The 19,847-nt window shown below is 45.6% G+C and overlaps 1 protein-coding gene across 8 annotated transcripts in view; it reads right to left on the bottom strand.

Moving 5' to 3' along the window:
* The window catches only part of eps8a (EGFR pathway substrate 8a, signaling adaptor), an 85,151-nt gene that overhangs the window by 29,534 nt on the left and 35,770 nt on the right, over positions 1–19,847 (bottom strand). For all 8 annotated transcript variants that reach the window (XM_070555752.1, XM_070555709.1, XM_070555684.1 and 5 more), the window contains exons 6-9: positions 7,046–7,195; positions 6,369–6,451; positions 6,160–6,296; positions 4,342–4,406 (exon numbers count right to left, since the gene is read on the bottom strand). In XM_070555752.1, coding sequence (XP_070411853.1) covers positions 4,342–4,406; positions 6,160–6,296; positions 6,369–6,451; positions 7,046–7,195 — 435 coding nt within the window. The remainder of the gene's footprint in view (positions 1–4,341; positions 4,407–6,159; positions 6,297–6,368; positions 6,452–7,045; positions 7,196–19,847) is intronic.

The raw sequence follows: 19,847 nt of genomic DNA on the forward strand, positions 1-19,847 counted from the left end.
ACATGGTAATGAGAGTAGTAGTTATATTGCACATGGTAATGAGAGCAGTAGTTATATTGCACATGGTAATGAGAGCAGTAGTTATATTGCACATGGTAATGAGAGTAGTAGTTATATTGCACATGGTAATGAGAGCAGTAGTTATATTGCACATGGTAATGAGATTAGTAGTATACTGCACATGGTAATGAGATTAGTAGTATATTGCACACGGTAATGAGATTAGTAGTATATTGCACATGGTAATGAGATTAGTAGTATATTGCACATGGTAATGAGAGCAGTAGTTATATTGCACATGGTAATGAGATTAGTAGTATATTGCACATGGTTATGAGAGTAGTAGTTATATTGAACATGGTAATGAGAGCAGTAGTATATTGCACATGGTAATGAGAGCAGTAGTTATATTGCACATGGTAATGAGATTAGTAGTTATATTGCACATGGTTATGAGAGTAGTAGTTATATTGCACATGGTAATGAGAGCAGTAGTTATATTGCACATGGTAATGAGATTATTAGTATATTGCACATGGTAATGAGAGTAGTAGTTATATTGCACATGGTAATGAGAGCAGTAGTTATATTGCACATGGTAATGAGAGCAGTAGTTATATTGCACATGGTAATGAGAGTAGTAGTTATATTGCACATGGTAATGAGAGTAGTAGTTATATTGCACATGGTAATGAGAGCAGTAGTTATATTGCACATGGTAATGAGATTAGTAGTATACTGCACATGGTAATGAGATTAGTAGTATATTGCACATGATAATGAGATTAGTAGTATATTGCACATGGTAATGAGATTAGTAGTATATTGCACATGGTAATGAGAGCAGTAGTTATATTGCACATGGTAATGAGATTAGTAGTATATTGCACATGGTAATGAGAGTAGTAGTTATATTGCACATGGTAATGAGAGCAGTAATATATTGCACATGGTAATGAGAGCAGTAGTTATATTGCACATGGTAATGAGATTAGTAGTATATTGCACATGGTTATGAGAGTAGTAGTTATATTGCACATGGTAATGAGAGCAGTAGTTATATTGCACATGGTAATGAGATTATTAGTATATTGCACATGGTAATGAGAGTAGTAGTTATATTGCACATGGTAATGAGAGCAGTAGTTATATTGCACATGGTAATGAGATTATTAGTATATTGCACATGGTAATGAGAGTAGTAGTTATATTGCACATGGTAATGAGAGCAGTAGTTATATTGCACATGGTAATGAGATTATTAGTATATTGCACATGGTAATGAGAGTAGTAGTTATATTGCACATGGTAATGAGAGCAGTAGTTATATTGCACGTTTTGAAAAGATGGTTTTTGCAGCGGAAGGTTACAGATGCATGGCTTCTATTAGCAGTGACTATTATAGAGTCTAACAGCAGCAGGGAGGAAAGATCTGCGGTATCTCTCCTTCGTACAGCGAGGGAGGACCAGTCTGTTCCTGAAGCTGCTCTCCAGAGCAGACAAGGCATCCTGCAGGGGGTGTGACTCATGGTCCAGGATGGATCTGAGTTTTGCCAGCACCCTCTTGTCCCCCACCTCTCATACTGAGTCCAGCCCAGAACAGAGCTGGACTTCTTTATCAGCCTGTCCAGCTTCTTTCTCTCACTCTCTGTGATGCTGCTGCTCCAACACACCACACCATACAGGATTGCTGATGCCACCACAGAGTTGTAGAAGGTCTTCAGGAGTGTCCCCGTCACCCCAAAAGACTAGTCTCCTCAGGAGGTGGAGCCTGCTCGGGCCCTTCCTGTACAGTGTGTCTGTGTTGTGAGAGCAGTCCAGTTTGTTGTTCAGGTGAACACCCAGGTATTTATAGGAGTCCACTCTCTCGATGTCTGTTCCCTGGATGTTCACCGGTGAGGGCACAGCAGGTCGGCGTCTGCCAGGATCCACCACCATCTCATTTGTTTTCCCTGCATTGATCAGGAGGTGGTTTTGCTGGCACCAGTCGACAAAGTCCTGCGTCAGTCCTCTGTACGCCACATCGTCTTCCTCGATGATCAGTCCGACAACCACGGAGTCGTCTGAGAACTTCTGCAGGACACAGCTGTCCGTGTTGTGTCTGAAGTCAGAGGTGTAGAGGGTGAAGAGAAATGGAGCCAGGACAGTGCCATGGGGCACACCCACACTGCAGGTTAACAGGTCAGACACACAGTCCCAGACTCTCACAAACTGGGGCGGGTTTGTGAGATAGCTCAGGATCCACTCTGCCAGGTTAGGGTCCAGCCCAGCCCTCTCCAGTTTAGTTTTCAGAATCCCTGGCTGGAGGGTGTTAAAAGCACTGGAAACATCAAAGAACAGGATTCTCACAGAGCTGCCAGGCTTCTCCAGGAGAGCCAGAGCATGATGTAGTAGGCACCGGAAGGTGACTGCATCTTCTACTCCAACCCCTGGTCGGTAAGCAAACTGCAGTGGATCCATCGAAGGTCCCACAGAGACCGGAGGTGTCCCAGGATCAGTCTCTCCAGTGTCTTCATCAGGTGGGACGTGAGAGCCACCGGCCGGTAGCTACTGAGCTCATTAGCTTTTGGTGTCTTTGGCACTGGAACCACTCAGGAGGTCTTCCAGAGCTGTGGTACCACCCTCAGCTTCAGGCTCAGGTTGAAGACATGCTCCAAAGCTCCACTCAGTTCATCTGCGCAGGATTTAAGGAGCCTGGAGCTAATGTTGTCAGGCCCAGCAGCTTTTCTGCTTTGGTCTTCATCAGCTCTCTCCTCACCTGGCCTGCTGTAAAGGAGAGGGGTGGGCAGTGGAGCTCTGTACTGGGGAGGGGGCCGAGTCCTGGGGGGTGCATGATGGTCTGAATGGAGGAGCCGGAGGTGTGAAGGGCTGTAGCTGTAGGGGTCGTCTAGGTGTCGAGTTATTCGAATGCAGCTGTGTGGGGGTAGGGGTGGGTGCTTGGTCAAACCTACTGAAAAACAGGTTTAGGTCGTTGGCCCACTTCAGGTCCCCCTCCCCCTGTGAGTGGGGTGTAGCAGCTCCTCCATTTTCCTCTTGTAGCTGGCCTTCCCCTCCCTGATCTTCCTCCTCAGCTCCTCCTTGTCCCTATATTTGAAGGCTCTCTTTTTCTCCTTTAAGAGAGTTTTGATGTCGGGGGTGATCCATGGTTTGGTGTTCGCGATGTTCTCAAAACAGAAGTTTATGTAGTCCGTGATGCAATCTGTGACGGCGTCGATGTCTTCCCCGTGTGGATCACAGAGTTCTGTCCACACCGTGGTGTTGAAGCAGTCTCTGAGAGCCTCCTCACACTCATCAGTCCACCTCCTCACTGTACGTGGGGCCACAGCCTGCCTGTGCACAGCTCCCCCCACTGTGTGTGTGTGTGTGGGGGGGGGGGGGGCATATGCCTCTTTGGTGTCGGCATAAAACGAGTCCAGTATTTTGTTGTCTCTGGTTGGACAGGTAACAGAACAGATGACGGAGGCGGCCTGTGGATGCCGTGTCTGCAGCCTGCTGGTGATCGTGAGCAGAGCTTCAGAGGCTGTCTCCACGTTTGCAGAAGGCCGCACGTACACCACCATCACAACAACGTGTGAGAACTCCCGTGGCAGATAATACGGCCTCATAATAACAGCTCAATGTTATTATTGCACAGTTTCCCTTTAATCGTGCAGTGTCCCGGTTTACACCACCTCTTGTTCACAAACACAGCCAGACCCCCTCCTTTCCTCTTACTGCTGTCCTCTGTCCTGTCTGGCCGTAGCAGATGAAAGTTGCCCAAAGACACGACGGAGTCCTGCATGAGCGGCGAGAGCAGCTCTCCGTAAACAGGAGGACACAACTCTCTCTGTACTCCCGCTGATGCTTCGTGAGGGCGCCAGCTCATCTGTCTTGTTGGAGAGGGATCTTACGTTTCCCATGATAACCGAGGGGAGAGCGGGTCTGAATCTTCTCTTCACGTAGTTTCCTTCCAGCTCGGTGGCCGCGGCGACTTTTCCACAGCACCTCCGTGGGGATCTCATGTCTGTCCCTAGGGAAGACTACAGCGCCAGCAGCGCCAGTAGCTGCTCCCGACTGTATTTAACGTTCTCATTATTCACCAGATGTTGATCACAAAGGTTCAATAACTCAGCAACTTACAAACTTAACTGAAACAGAAAGGAAAGCAGAGAGGCCATTGCAATCAGCAGCCAGTTCCACCAGCGCCGGAAGAAAAAATAAATAATAAAAGAAGCTTTTCCCTCCTGACTGATTGGATTCAGATCACGCTGGCGTCTTTCAACCAGATTTAAGCTCATCTAGTGTCAGCTGGCCTGGAGTGACCTCCAGCTGCTCTGGGATCAGGACAGATGTGAGACTCACCACGTCCCGGTCCACTCTCAGCGCCGTCATCTCCACTGGCCCGTTGTCCTGAGGGAGCTGGTCGTCTGCAACACAAACACGCCTGCATCAGCTGACTCACCCAAACAATCACAGTTCAGCCAAGACCATCATGTTGAGCCTCGGGCAGCCTGTTGGCTGGTTCATCACCTGTAAGTCGCTTCGGACTAAAGCATCTGCTACATACATAAACACCATCACACAAACTACACAACTCAGGCTGATGATGTCAGCAACTCCGTTTGAGAAATGCAGCAGAAAGAACGAGTCATTGAAGACGTAACAGCTAACTGGTCCAGTCCTAGAGCTTTGTTCTACACATCCACTAACACGCAAACCCTTTAAGTTGGATGTTTTGTTACATTAGGGACATAAGTTAGGTATTATGTGCTCATTTTCAGTTCAGATGATTTTGATTTTATATGCTTTTTAGAAGAATGTGGTCATGTGACCTGCTGATTGTGTGACGAGACACAGGTGTATCAATAAAGATGCAGAGATGCCGGAAGAGCGCTCTCTCTCGCACATATGGAATGACAATGACCCTGTGTTTTCCTTCACATTAAACGCTGCTAACAACCTGTTAATAGTCTGCTAACAACTAGCTAACAACCAGCTAACTACCTGCTAACAACCAGCTAACAACCTGCTAACAACCAGCCAACAACCTGCTAACAACCAGCCAACAACCTGCTAACAACCTGCTAACAACTAGCTAACAACCAGCTAACAACCTGCTAACAACCAGCTAACAACCTGCTAACAGCCTGCTAATAACCTGCTAATAATCTGCTAACAACTTGCTAACAACCTGCTAACAACCAGCTAACAACCAGCTAACAACCTGCTAACAACTAGCTAACAACCAGCTAACAACCTGCTAACAACCAGCTAACAACCTGCTAACAGCCTGCTAACAACCAGCTAACAACCTGCTATAACCTGCTAACAACCTTCTAACAACCAGCTATAACCTGCTAACAACCTGCTAACAACTAGCTAACAACCTGCTAAAAATCAGCTAACAACCTGCTAAAAGCCTGCTAATAACCTGCTAACAAACAGCTAATAACCTGCTAATAACCAGCTAATAACCTGCTAACAACCTGTACAGATGAGTGTGTAATGGTGATGTACACATGTGTAATCATTAGTGTGGCAGTTTAGTGCAACTTACATTAAATGTAATAATTCAGCCCAAAACCGTAATTCTGTCTCCATCTTCAGGTTAAAACTCTGCTCCACATTCATGTAAAAACCAGCTGTGGCTGATGGCCAAGACGAAAAGCGTGACGTTGTGTGTGTAATTACTACGTGGCTGCACTGCACTGGTGTCCAGGTGAGGCAGCCGCACCTCCACCTGGCTAAGCCACTCACCTGTCGATATGACATGTTGGCGCTCAGAGCCGCTTGCCCTCCTACGCTTTTCCTCTAACGATCGCTGTTAACAGGAAATCCTCCAGAATGCTGCATAATCTGTGTCTGCTCTTCTCCTGAGCGTAAGTCTACTGTATGTGCTTGCGTATACGTGCGAGTGCGCACGTGCTCATTAACAACTCGTTTTCAGACTCAGAAACTCCGACAGCGCACACGGGGGGGGGGGGGGGGGGGGGGGGTTGAGAGAGGAGCCGTCTATCACGGCCTCTGTGACGCTCTCTCGGTCTGCCAGGCGACGCCTCTTTCAGAAACAATTTATTAACAGGTAGTGTGGATGAAATAAGTCTCAACCCATGCCTTGACTCCCACTTTAAAGACCATCTCCCCCTCTGATGTGACCACACCCACTGTGACATCACTCACAGTGTTGCTGCTCATTGGTCCAGGCCGACCAGGCAGCAACTCGGCTTCTAACATCCGTCTGATTGGATGGTGCCGGCGCCTCAGGGGCAGGTGTAGTTGGGGGAGGTGGGATTATGCCGTCACTCTTTAGGATCATCCTGTAGACAGAAATGAGCCAATCAAGAGACAGACAGACAGAAATCAGCCAACCAGCTCTTATCTGGTCCTACTTCAGCGTTTCGGGTCGTTTCTTGGCTTTTCCTCCTTTGGCATCGATCATGGCACTCTCCACATCAGCCTGGATTAGATTGGCCTGTCGGATCAGAACATGTTCTGGTTTAGGAACACAAGTTTTATTAACCGATCCAATTGTGTTGATCTGTTATGGGCCATCCCCACTAGCATCGGCTCCACACCGCCTGGATAGCCCCTACCAACCCCAGCCTGACTCAGTTGATTCCACACATCCTTGCTTAGGAATGCAAGGAAAGCAGTCTGAGATGTTCTCGCCTCCTTGATGATCAGCGTGATAATGACTCGCACATGCTGTAAGACCACTGGGCTGATTCTACCCACCAATCAGAGGCATCCCCTAATGGGAGGCATAAATTTCAGCCGGCCCATCAGTCAGCAGTGGGTGTGTTGGTCCTGGTCAGCCTGAAGCAGACAGCCTCAGGAAGAGGGCTGAAAAACAATCCGGTTGCACCCTGAAAAAAGGCACGCCATGCTAATGTGGACACACTCTATGCTATCCAGACCATGCAGAGCCGATGCTAGTGGGAAAGGCCCGTAGGACCACCATCAGAGACTTTGACATCATCAACAACGTCAGACAGGGTCAGCCCCAGCCCCAAACACACCTGCCTTGTTTTTAAAGATCAGGATCTCTTGTCTAATCAGAGGTTACCTTGATGTCGTCGCACTGGAACAGGTGCAGGTCCGGTTTACTCTGACCTGATTCTTTACAGACCAGCGCTAGGATGGAGTCATAGCTGCAGGTGTTCATCGCCGCCTGGCAATGCTGAAGCGACCCGATTGGGAAGTTCTCCAACTCGTTCTGAAAAACATCAGGAGGACATTTCGCAACATGTAGTCAGAACCGCTGAAAAGGAAACTGCTTAATCAATCACCTGATCTGAAAGGCATTAAATTAGCCTCCGAGAAACTAAAACAAAATGGACTGTGGTAACTATCGCCCCAGCAGTGCACTGGACATGAATTGTTCACATCTATATTATGTAAACGTCTAGAACTAATGCATCATAAAATAAAAATCATAAAAATGCGACAAACCCAAGACGACCTTCGAAAAACACATTTGATCATGAAATATGTCAGACAATATAAACTCTAAATATAGATGTATACTATATATACTGTATATAGTATACATGTAGTATACTATATATATAGTATACTACATGTATACTATATATATAGTATACTATATGTATATATATATATAGTATACATATAGTATACTATATGTATACTATATATAGTATACATATAGTATACTATATATAGTATACATATAGTATACTATATATAGTATACATATAGTATACTATATATAGTATACATATAGTATACTATATATAGTATACATGTAGTATAATATAGATAATCTTTATTGACAGACTCTTAGGTCCAGATAAAATACATATAAAACATATATAATATACATACATTATACTATATATACTGTATATAGTATACATGTAGTATACTATATATAGTATACTACATGTATACTATATATAGTATACTATATACAGTAAATATAGTATAATGTATGTATATTATATATATAGTATACTAAATGTATACTATATATAGTATACTATATGTATACTATATATAGTATACATAAAGTATACTATATGTATACTATATATATATACAGTATACTATCTGTATACTTTATACATACTAAATATAAACTCTGATAGTAAGTTTTGATGCAGAAAAAGCATTCGACTCAGTGCCATGGGAATTTTCATACAAAGTAACGGCTGCATTCACCTTTGACCCCAGTGTAATTGGAACTATAAGATGGCGGAGGAGGAAGACGGAGGTGCTGACGTGGATGTTACATCGAGTAGATCCCGAGCAACACTTGTCATATATAGAACCAGTGATGGTAAAGTTCTTGTGGGGATGAATTTTTAAACTTCCTGGTAATTAAAATTTAAACTATGAGATGATATAGTGCTACTTGCAGTGAAGCACTTTGGTTCAGAATGGATTGAGTCCTCGAAGGCAGTTCTATTTGAACGCTGTCTAAGCTCTTTGGTGCGCCTCGTGGTACATAAAGGTCCACAAAAGGACAACTACAACGTTAAGGGCTGTCTGAAACTTCTGAACGAGATGGGTGAGAACATTCCTCCTGCCTCTACACGTCAGGAGTGCGCAGAGTTGGATATGGTTAACACCACAACGGGCGTGGACGGAGGTACTATTGGTCAGAAATCTTCTGAGATCAACGTGGCTGATATGTCATCGGAGGCCAACGGCACTGAGCCAGCAGCAGCTTGTGCTCCGAGGAGGGTGCTGGAGAAAGACAGCTGTAGCAACGCCAAAACAGAGTCATGGAGTCATGTTGTAAAGAAAGGCTGACGAGTTAGGAATGGTATTGCTAATTCAGCACTGGGATATCAGATAACTCGTCGGGAAGCCTACAGGATTGTCTGTACAAGCTCAAGAGGCTCCATCAAGGGGGTGCGGACTACGATGGTGACTGTCTTTGCTACTAGATTCCCACCAGATCTTGAACAGCAACAGCTGTTTGCATACTTAAAGGCCCCGTGTGTGAAATCCACAGAAATCAGGATGAAAAATATGACTCTTTAGCGCCATGCAGGTTAGAGAAAGTATTGCAGCTACGGCGGCCCACTCATGAGTTTGACTGTAAAACCAGTTTCCAGCCTGTGTAGCCTAACCCACACAAAGCTTAAAACTAGCTACTCGACCTCTTTAAAAGGCATTTATAATTATGACTGTTTATCACCTACCAGGTCTGAAGGAAGCAAGCTAGTTCTGTTAAAGCGGTCACCATTCACACACGGAGGACGGGTGACGTTGTTGCGAGTCCCCACATGCCAAAGACAGTGGCAAGCTGAAACACACTGGACTGGCTTGTGCGAGCAAAATCAGCCAGCCGACAGGAGCTGGGCTGCAGGTCAAAAAACTGTGGTAAGAAACAAGGGTCACACAAGGGTCACAGGGACAAGAGGACAGAACTGGGCGAAGGGTCAGGAGACTGACCCCACCTCTTTGCCCCACCCCTGGCTTGGAAAAATGGGATTGGAGGAGAACAGAGTGAAGACAAGCCCTTCAGATCCAGAAGCCCTCTCGGGAACATTGGAGAGAAACTGAAGAATGCTGCAAAAGATGATGTAATGACCTGTGTTAAGAAGAATGCTGCATGTAGTGAAAATGACACCAAATGTTTTGTGTTGAGCTACAAAGTGTGTATCTGGTAAATGACCCCATGACCTTAAGCTGGTCCAGGAAGGGTATATAAGAACAGCTCTGAACAGCAGAGAGGGATTGAGAGATTCGACAGCAGTTGGGGCAGAGGACAGAGAGGAGAGCAGATGGGGAGGGGTCATCCCCCGTCCAAACCTGGATGGGGGATGACAGAGAGAGAGAGACTAGAAAGAGTTCTTGGGGAGATTCTGAGAAGACAAGAGCTGGTGTAAACTAACTCTTATTTAATCATTTTGAACTAATTCCTCCGTGGGGGATAGCGGTTGTTTTTTCATCTACCCATTTTTGTATTTTGATTTTGTAATAAACCTTTTTTGAAAAAGAAACATAATCCTGATTCTTTCAGGTTTTCTCTAAAGCTTCACGTTTGGGGCCCTGACCATAATTTGCACAGAGGTAAGCATGTCGAAGATCGGTCTCTGAATTATCAGGACTTACTTTACAGTTTATAACAGAATAATATAAAGAAACCTTAAGATAAGGGAAGTTTTAACTTCCCCCTCCTTGCGAGTAACGAGTTGTCTTAAGGGCGATAAAAGCAAAATATTCGAGGTTATTTTGGCTCTGATTGCAGGTTGAAAAAGTCTCTAATCAGCTGGAAGGTTGGATTAATAAATAAATTGATAAACTTATGATAGCCTGATCAACTAGCATAAATCATTTTATAGTTACCAACCTCCCACATAAGCTGTTAGAGGCGCAATTAATTCCGGGTAATCCAAACAATTGCTGAGAGGCTTGGCTTGCCTCCAGACTTCTCTCTAGTATCTTAACCAAAAGGTAACGAGTTTAAAAGAAGTGGAGTACTCTGGGGCTGGCTATTCGTGCAAGTCATTTCACCTTTAAAATAAAAGACAAGATTCTAATTAGGTAGTCCAAACCCGGATCTAGTACAATTATACTCGTCGATACACCCCCGAACCCTGATGGATGCACCGTCTCATAAGTTCTAACGGAACTGGGTTTTAAAGGAACCGATAAATGGGACGGGCACGCGACATGGCGCCTGCAACGTGGGGCTACGGAGTGAAGGTCTAAATATTAGATACCGGGCTATCCGATGTAGAACTGTCTTTTAGGCTGATAAAAGCTTGCGCGCTAAGGACCTATTAAGCTTATAACCTTGGAGTGAAAACCGCACCAGTTTCTCAAAAAGGAAAGAAATCTGGGAGAACGGACGATCAACTTAAAAAGGTATAAAGAAAATACGGCATTCCGACGCAAGAAAAGCCAAGGATAAAAGCTAGGCAAAAAATAAAAATAAATAAAGAATAAGAAAAACTTTTAACCAGCCATGGCAGATAGATCTTTCAATATCCTGTAACCGGAGCTTTCAGAATGAGGCTGGAAAAGCTAGTATGGAGCTGCGGCGGGGCGCTGTCCGGGTGCTGAGGCACAAGTGAGATGCGATTAAACGTCATGGCTGGATCAAAATCTAGTGAAGGACTGATATGTAAGAATCTGTGTGACTTGGGCCTCGTTTCTGGTAACACGGGGAGGTATTTGTCACGAACTGTAAAGTAATCATGTTTCCTAGCTTCATAGAATCTCATGTCGGGCATCGTCACGCGCAATGGAGGCTAGAAGCCGGGAACATGTATAATGTGTGAACCTCTGTGCTTAAGGGCTCCGTGAGGGGAGAAACCGTGCCGCCTGTAAAGGACGGACTTATAACTGGGAGCATTGGAACTCTGCTCCAATTAAACTTTGTTTTTAGAGGATCTGCTTGAAACAAGCACCTAGCTTCCGCTCTCGGCAGCCTGCAGATATGAGAAGCCACAGCTGAACAGAGAAAAAGCACCCAGTCAGCTGAGCAACAACAGACAAGCAGGATGTGGTGACATCACCCCTCCCCCTACTAGTTCTGTTGAGAAGGGAGAGTCCTGAACTAACAGCTCCGTATGATTCTGACCTGACAGACAGCTACACTAATAATGCGTAAGCATTTTTAACCTTGCCACATTTGGTGTTGTTGGCAGGATCCATGTAGTACTGTCAAGTAGGTCCGTGGATGTGAAGTTTGTGGCACCCTGCGCGGGAGTACGAGGACGCGCTTGTGGAAAGAGGGGGGAAGGTGTGACAGTGTGAGCGTTCTGTCACAATGTCTTCATTGATCATGCGCCCTGGCCAGTTGGCTAAGGGGATGTCCCTTTGTCTGAGTGGTTAGAGCGTATGACTCCCACCCCGGAGGTCTGGGGATCGAATCCCGACCGGGCCCTCATTTATCCACCTTGCCACAGTTTATAGTTTTTAGCGTAAGCTTCCCACCAGCAGCTGCAAGCAGAATTAGCTTGTTGCTGTTCAGGTGTGTGAGGAGAATATTTGAAGCTCTGCAGTAAAAGATGTCTTCAGTCTGGAGGGAGAGAGTCTCTGCTTGAAGGTGGAGACTGAGATGTTCCAACCAGCAGCTCAGCTGACCAGATGGCAGCAGAAACTGGTGGAGAAGCAGGAACCCAGATCTGAACCCTCATGAACAAACATCTGGTTCTTCAGAGACTGAAGTGAGTGATGATGATGGTGTGTATCTGGACTCTGAGCTAGTCAGACTCTGGGTCTGAGACTGGAGATGAAGATGATCCAGAGGAGGAGGCAGCCCCACCCCAAAGAAGGCTGCTGCAGTCCCCTGGCTAGATTTTTCTCGCATGGGGGATGTTGCGAGTCCCCACATGCCAAAGACAGTGGCAAGCTGAAACACACTGGACTGGCTTGTGCGAGCAAAATCAGCCAGCCGACAGGAGCTGGGCTGCAGGTCAAAAAACTGTGGTCAGAAACAAGGGTCACACAAGGGTCACAGGGACAAGAGGACAGAACTGGGCGAAGGGTCAGGAGACTGACCCCACCTCTTTGCCCCACCCCTGGCTTGGAAAGATGGGATTGGAGGAGAACAGAGTGAAGACAAGCCCATCAGATCCAGAAGCCTTCTCGGGAACATTGGAGAGAAACTGAAGAATGCTGCAAAAGATGATGTAATGACCTGTGTTAAGAAGAATGCATGTAGTGAAAATGACACCAAATGTTTTGTGTTGAGCTACAAAGTGTGTATCTGGTAAATGACCCCATGACCTTAAGCTGGTCCAGGAAGGGTATATAAGAACAGCTCTGAACAGCAGAGAGGGATTGAGAGATTCGACAGCAGCTGGGGCAGAGGACAGAGAGGAGAGCAGATGGGGAGGGGTCATCCCCCGTCCAAACCTGGATGGGGGATGACAGAGAGAGAGAGACTAGAAAGAGTTCTTGGGGAGATTCTGAGAAGACAAGAGCTGGTGTAAACTAACTCTTATTTAATCATTTTGAACTAATTCCTCCGTGGGGGATAGCGGTTGTTTTTTCATCTACCCATTTTTGTATTTTGATTTTGTAATAAACCTTTTTTGAAAAAGAAACATAATCCTGATTCTTTCAGGTTTTCTCTAAAGCTTCACGAGTGGGGGCTCTGATCATTAATTGCACAGAGGTAAGCACATTAATTATGGGTTCTGGAATTATCAGGACTTACTTTACGGTTTGTGACAGATTAATATAAAGAAACCTTAAGATAACGGGATTGCTTAAAAAGAAGTGAGCTACTACAGAAGGAAAGGTCTTACATATTATTTCACCTTTAAAATAAAAGATATGATTCTAACTTAGGACGCCCAAACCAGGATCTAATACCATAATACTCACCGACATCCCCATCGAACCCTGATGGATGCACCGTCTCATAAGTTCTAACGGAACTGGGTTTTAAAGGAACCGGTAAATGGGACGGGCACGCGACACCGTCAGTCGGGAGGTCAGGTGTTGTGAGAAACTGTGTTCCCCTGAAATATTCTGTCCCCCCGTGTCGAGAGATCACACTTCTGGCTGTTTTCACAATATGTGTGATCAACTTTTACGTTTTTTTTTTTTTTACGGTTATCTCACTCAGTTTAACATCTTTTATTTCAGCTAGTTTAGTCCTCATAATGGACTATAAGTTCTGTGGATTTGGAAATATTTGCTCTTGACTGCCTAACGGAAAAACAATAAGGGAAACACAATATTTCAGGGGAACATAATTTCCCACAACACCCGTTTCACGTGGATCACGAAGCCTCAATGTAAACAAAGTGGCTGCCGCTACCAGCTTATATGGATATGGAGCGATCGCTGGCTGCTCGTTAACCACAGCTGGCGTGGTGGAGATGGGCGTCAAGAGCTACTAGTTAGCCATGGCTAGAGCCGGGGAGACGCTGTGTGTAAACTCCCACGGATCACCAGCAAAAGGAGACCCAAGTCTAAAGGTAACGTTTGAGAAGAAGCCCTCTGAGTCGGAGCGTCTCAGTAACGCGTGGAGAACTACATCGCTGTTAGTAAAGTGTTGTGGAGATAAAGTAAACAACGCTGCTTTAGCCACTGGCTAGCAGACGAGCGCTGGAGCGTGTTGGGAGAGACGGCAGGCTGCAGGAAGAGAGGAGACTTGAGTAGAAGGACTTTGGAACGGACATGTTGGGACTGGGTCAGGAGTTCTGATACTGACACGTTGTGACTGGGTCGGGAATACTGGTGCTAGGAAAAGACGGATGAACAACTTGAGGTGAGTTTGAGAGTCAGACGCTAATCTGAGGCTGGTGAACAGCTAACAGGGGGCGGGGTCTGAACATGTGCAGCTTCCTTGTGTCGGACATGATGAGGTACTGACACATTTTATGTTTTCTGATTTGTTTTTTATTCAAACTAACAAGAACAGCAACGGTGTAGCTCTTCTTTTCTGTTTCTTAGTTGAATTAGCAGACTCCAGGCTTCCAGGGTGCACTGCTGCCCTCTGCTGGTTCTGTCAGGTTGCAGTTATAGTCCAAACGGTAACGTGGAGCTCATATGTCCCTAAACAGCTACTGTATTTTAAGATGGTGGATGACCATGGAGCCTTGACGACAGTTTATGTACCGTAAATCCTCTAATAGAGGCCCGGGCCTGTATTTGACGCAATCTCATCAAGCTCCTGGCCTTTATTGGAAGGAGGGCCAGTATTAGAGGCAGGCCTCAACTTTTATTTGAGCAAAATGAACTAATGGTTCGCTGGAGTTTTTGACAATTAAAATTGCGCCCACATTTTCAAAGTTAAACACATTTCTTTTAACAACGGTAGTTCCTGCTACAGCCCTCTCCCCCCTCCCCCTGCACTGATGCGCCTGCAGCCTCTCGGAGTTCCTGCTGCGCTAAACATTAAAATAATTATTTCATTTTCTGTTCCTCACTTCTGATTACCTTCAATGGTGTCTGTTTGTTGCAACCAGCAGGTACAAAAACTAACTTGTTTTTATTTGACTATTTTTCTGTCCTGTCTGTTTATTATCTTCCTGCATCTCCTCTCAATCCTAAAGAGAAACTGCTACCTGGGTTCATATATATTCACCTCATGAGTTACCTTTGAACTGCAGTTCTAAAAGATCCACCGACCGCTAAAACAGCAGAGTGCTCGCGGGCCGCATCAGTGATCGGTGCGTCACCGAGGACAAAACAGGTGATGCGCCCCGCTCCACAGCAGCGAAAAGCATCAGGCGCAAATAAAAGAATAAAAGACAGAAAACATTAAAGGAAATGAGCCGACATGAACGATCGCGTGTTAAATTAGTTTTTGAGGTGGCGACACCTGATTTGATAATGTTACTGTGGCCGTGCTCAGGACGCAGATGTCTGGAGCGCGTCAACAATCAGAGCTTTGCATGTGCAAGCTGGTTAAGGTTAGGATGGGGGTGAGGGGAAGGTTAAATTGCAAGAGGGTAAAGGTCACAATTTGGTTAAATGTCCGTTTTACGGCGGGTGTCAGTACCGACGCTCTGGCCCAGCGCGTTGCCTCCCGACCCGCAGGAGCTTGTCACCTGCTGACAGCAGGCTGCTGTCTTTTCCGAGGGCTGCATCTTGCCGGTCATTATCACGTGACAGCGACTAGTCGATGACAGGCATAACAAGTCACTATAGAGCGTAGAGCTGAGGAAAATAATCTAATAATCGATGCATCGGGATGCGGACATAAACGATTCTGCATCGTAGAAGAGTACGCCATAATCGATTATAGTGGAATGTAGTTTTGTTTTTTTAACGGCGGCACCAGCGCCGCATCCAAGTCTGTCAGAGTGAGCGTCCTCCACATTTACCTCCGCCTTAATGTGGTACTGCAGGGCTGAGCGCTGGAGTTGTAACCTGAGACCAAACCGGAACCGAATCAGCCCGGCCGGTTCTGTTGGATTTGGGCCGTGAATTATGTTAATTGAGCGGGTTGTCGTGCAGCCCGCTCCGCTCGCTCGATCAGCGACTGAGAGAGAGAGAGAGAGAGACACACTGTTTGCTCACACAAGAGAGAGGATCGGAGGACGCTCCTCTAAACCAATGATCCAAACACGCGTTATTTTCATAATTTAATTATTTCTCCTGGAAGCGCTCAGTCAGACCGAGTGCTGTGATGTAGGGAGATCCGGTCTTGGGGAGGGGGCGGGGTCAGTGACGGCGGCTGCGGCGTGATCGTCTGTTTCTTTTATTTAGGGACACGGAGAAATTAAAAGGAGAGAGAAATAGAAGTTCTTGTTCCACTTTATTATTTTGTTCCATGATGATAAACTGATGTTAAATTCAGCTTAAAGAGAAACTGGGAGGAAGCTTTGGTTCATTTTAGGTTACAGGAGGTCTTGTCTCCTATCTGCTCCTCCAGAGACAGCATGGACATGAGGGTTACATGGTGAGGGTCACATGGACATGAGGGTTACATGGTGAGGGTCACATGGACATGAGGGTTACATGGTGAGGGTCACACAGGACAGGTTAGTGGAAAGGTTTGTAGTTAGCTGGTTAGTGAAGGAGATCCATCAGCTGGGTAATTTAATCCTAATCCAGCCCACAGCCTTCTGCTGGTGTTATTATCAGAAAGAATAAAACACACATCTTAAATATTATTGGAAGGGTAGAATTTGTTTTATGTTCAAATGAAACTAAGTCAAACATTTCATTTGGTGTTATTTCTGACACCCTTCAACTGTGGCATAAACATCTGACTCTAGAGCTGCTCAGAGACATTAAACACTCGTATATGAACCCCTTATGGATTTTATTATTACATTATGTGTCCTGTAGGTTTTCAGTACTTTTTTAGATTTTGTGAGTTTTTGCAAAGCGTGTTTTTCTCAGCCTGAGGTGTGGTGTTGAACCAGGAAACAGATGTTTTACTTTGTTAAATCTTCTTTAATGTTTACAATGTTTTGTCCTAACCTGTTGTGGATGGAGAGCTTTTGAGGGATGGCAGGTTGTGTCAATTACGTTTTTGATAAAAAAAAAATTAAAAGCAGTTATCTGACATCTTCTATTTATCGATGAAAACAAATCAATATGAAATAATCGTGATGCATCGTGATATCGAATCGAATTAAATTGTTGACCCAATAATCGTAATCGAATCGAAAGACAAGTGAAGATTCACACCTCTAATAGAGCGGTGAAGTCGACTAGTGACTAGTTCATACAACCCCTGCTACTGCTCCCCAGAGTGTTCTGCAGCATAATCAGCACGTTCTCTTTGAACTTGATATCAAATTTTCGCCTCCTCTTCGTCTCCGCACGGTTAAAGTTACCCTCGCGGTCTATCACTGGCTAATCAAAAGTGAGACGGATGACACAACCGCCCCCGTACTTGCTTGTTACCACATTCCACCCGGCCACAATAAAATAGCGGTCATTATTCACCTCCACCGACTCCGACACCGGCCAAAATATGATACCCGACAGTTAATTAAATACAGGCTAATATTAGAGGATTTACGGTATTTAAAAATACATAATTTCAAGTTGAGAGGAATATTTAGAATTGATGTTGGTGAGAAATATTGGTGAAAAAGGACAAGTTTGCAAAGTGGAAACACAGGATATGATAGTAAACTGGTAAAAGTATCACACACTGGGCCTTTAAGTGAAGGTTTGATTACAGCAACTTTAAAATCTTGTGGTACATACCCATTTACTAAGGATAGATTGATTATATCTAGAATGGGGGCAATAACCAAAGGAAATGCATCTTTAAATAATTTGGTTGGGATTGGATCCAAAATGCAAGTTGAAGGTTTAGATGAAGCTAATATTTTTGATAACTCTGAAAGCTCAACTGGATCAAAACGGTTCAAGCACAGATGAGGTTCTACAGTCACCTCTGATGCTGCCTCACTTACTGAGGAAGAAGAAATCACATTAGGGAGGATGCTAAAGATTTTGTTTCTAATAGAATTAATTTTACTTGTAAAAAATCCCATGAAGTCATTGCTGCTGAGGGCTAAGGGAATAGATGGCTCAGAGCTACGATTCTGTAGCCTGGCAAGCCAGACTAAATAAATGTGTTATTTAGTCTGGCAACGCTCCGTTGACGGTTCTCGGTTGTGGGGCGGGTTCTGCCGTTGTCTACTGGACAATGAATGTGACATAATCTTGTTTCACTCTGTTGCAGCATCCCACCCACCAGGCATATAGAGTGCCCTGATTGGCCCACAAAGCGGATAAAGCTCTGTGATTTGTTCACTAAGCAGATAGAGCACTATGATTGGCCCACCATTATGGACCAATCACAGCTCTTTATGTGTTTGAAACCCCTCTAGAGAGTTGTGATTGGCCAGCCAGAGTCCTGGTAGGAGCTGCGGAGGTTCCAGTGGAGCGTTCCTAGACCAAACTTTGCAAAGCAAGAGTTTGGTCTAGTTCACTAGGCTAATGATTCTGTGTGAGTTTGGCAACTGTACTGAAAAGAAAAAGCACAAGACACACTTTCACGGTTATTTTTAGGAGGCTCCCTGATCACTCTGGTGTGTATTAATGCTTCAGGTAGATGAGATTGTGATCGGAGCGGCACAGCGGAGGGAGGGTGATGGAGGTGTACGCGTTTTTAGCGTTAGCATAAAGCAGGTCAATTGTCCTTTTGTCTCTGGTGTGGCACTTCACATGCTGGGTGAAAGTAGGGAGGGTGGAAGAGAGTGAGGCGCGATTCAAATCCCCGCTGATGAGAATAAGTGCATGGGCCGTCTGCAGCTTCTCCACAGAACTTCGGAGCCGCTCACGTGCAACAACCGCATCCGCCGAGGGGGGGGGGCGTCCACCGAGGGGGGGCGTACACATTAAACCCTATTACATGTGACAGCATGACCCTTAAATTACCCTTTACAGGGTTAACGAAACGTCACCCAGCACCTGTCGCCCCCTGTGGCTGAAAATCTCACTTGCAACTTGAGAGTGTGTTTTGGCCACTGGCCTGGCGTCTTCAGCTCCAGGAGCCAGGATCACCCAGCCCCTGTGACGAGCCCAGACACCGCCCCTCCTCCTCTTCTCCAGGCTGCTGATTAGCACGGCTGAGCTGAATCCATCTGATGACCCACTCCTGGGATAAGAAGGCTGTGCCATCAGCAGTCGGGGCTCTGTTGTCCTCCAAGCCTCAGATTTGGTTTTGAACCCTTTGTTTTTGATGAGTTTTGACTGAAACGGTTAAGCCGAGCAGACACTGTGCGACTTTTTCACTTTTTTGAGCCGATTTTCCACTCGTGCGAGAATCCACGACATCGGGGCGAGTTTTGCGCTGAGCGTCGTGTACAGGGGGTTACGAGAGGCGATTAACACCACGTGACCAGCTGCCGATCAGCAGTCATGAGGTCGCAGGGACTTCTGGCGTGTTTAAAATTTCGCTCGTCCCTCGTGAGGGTATCGCACTGTTGAAGCGGCGCTGGGAGCAGCTGCGACCCAAAAAGTACCAGAACCGCTCACGGAGCATGTGCAATCCTGCATCAACGCCGCTCGCCGCTATTTCCCTAATAACACACGCTGTTCGTTTTTATTTCTACACGTTTTTTACTCACAGAGATTGTCAAGAAAGCGTGTTTGTCGTGTTCATGTCAAATTAAACTGATCACAAAACACAGATTCACTTTCTTTATTTCGTTTTCCTCATCCAACCCCCATAAATCCCCGTGTGTCCTCCTGCAGCACTCCCGAAGGACAACAGGCAAAACAAGACAAAAAAGTCTGACGTGTTGAGTAAAAACTGCTATTTTTAGCACATTTTTAGGTCCGACGTGTTGCTACCAGACGTACAGTGTGAGCAGTCAGGTTGCATGCGAGAACTGGGTCGTACAGTGTGAGCGCCTGACTCGTGAGATCTGCCCTGCGAGGAAGTCGTAGTTTGAGCTGAAGCTGAACGCTGCGAGTGAAAAAGTCACACAGTGTCCGCCCGGCTTTAC

This window comes from Nothobranchius furzeri, chromosome 1 (assembly GCF_043380555.1).
Source record: "Nothobranchius furzeri strain GRZ-AD chromosome 1, NfurGRZ-RIMD1, whole genome shotgun sequence".
NCBI classification, from domain to species: domain Eukaryota; kingdom Metazoa; phylum Chordata; class Actinopteri; order Cyprinodontiformes; family Nothobranchiidae; genus Nothobranchius; species Nothobranchius furzeri.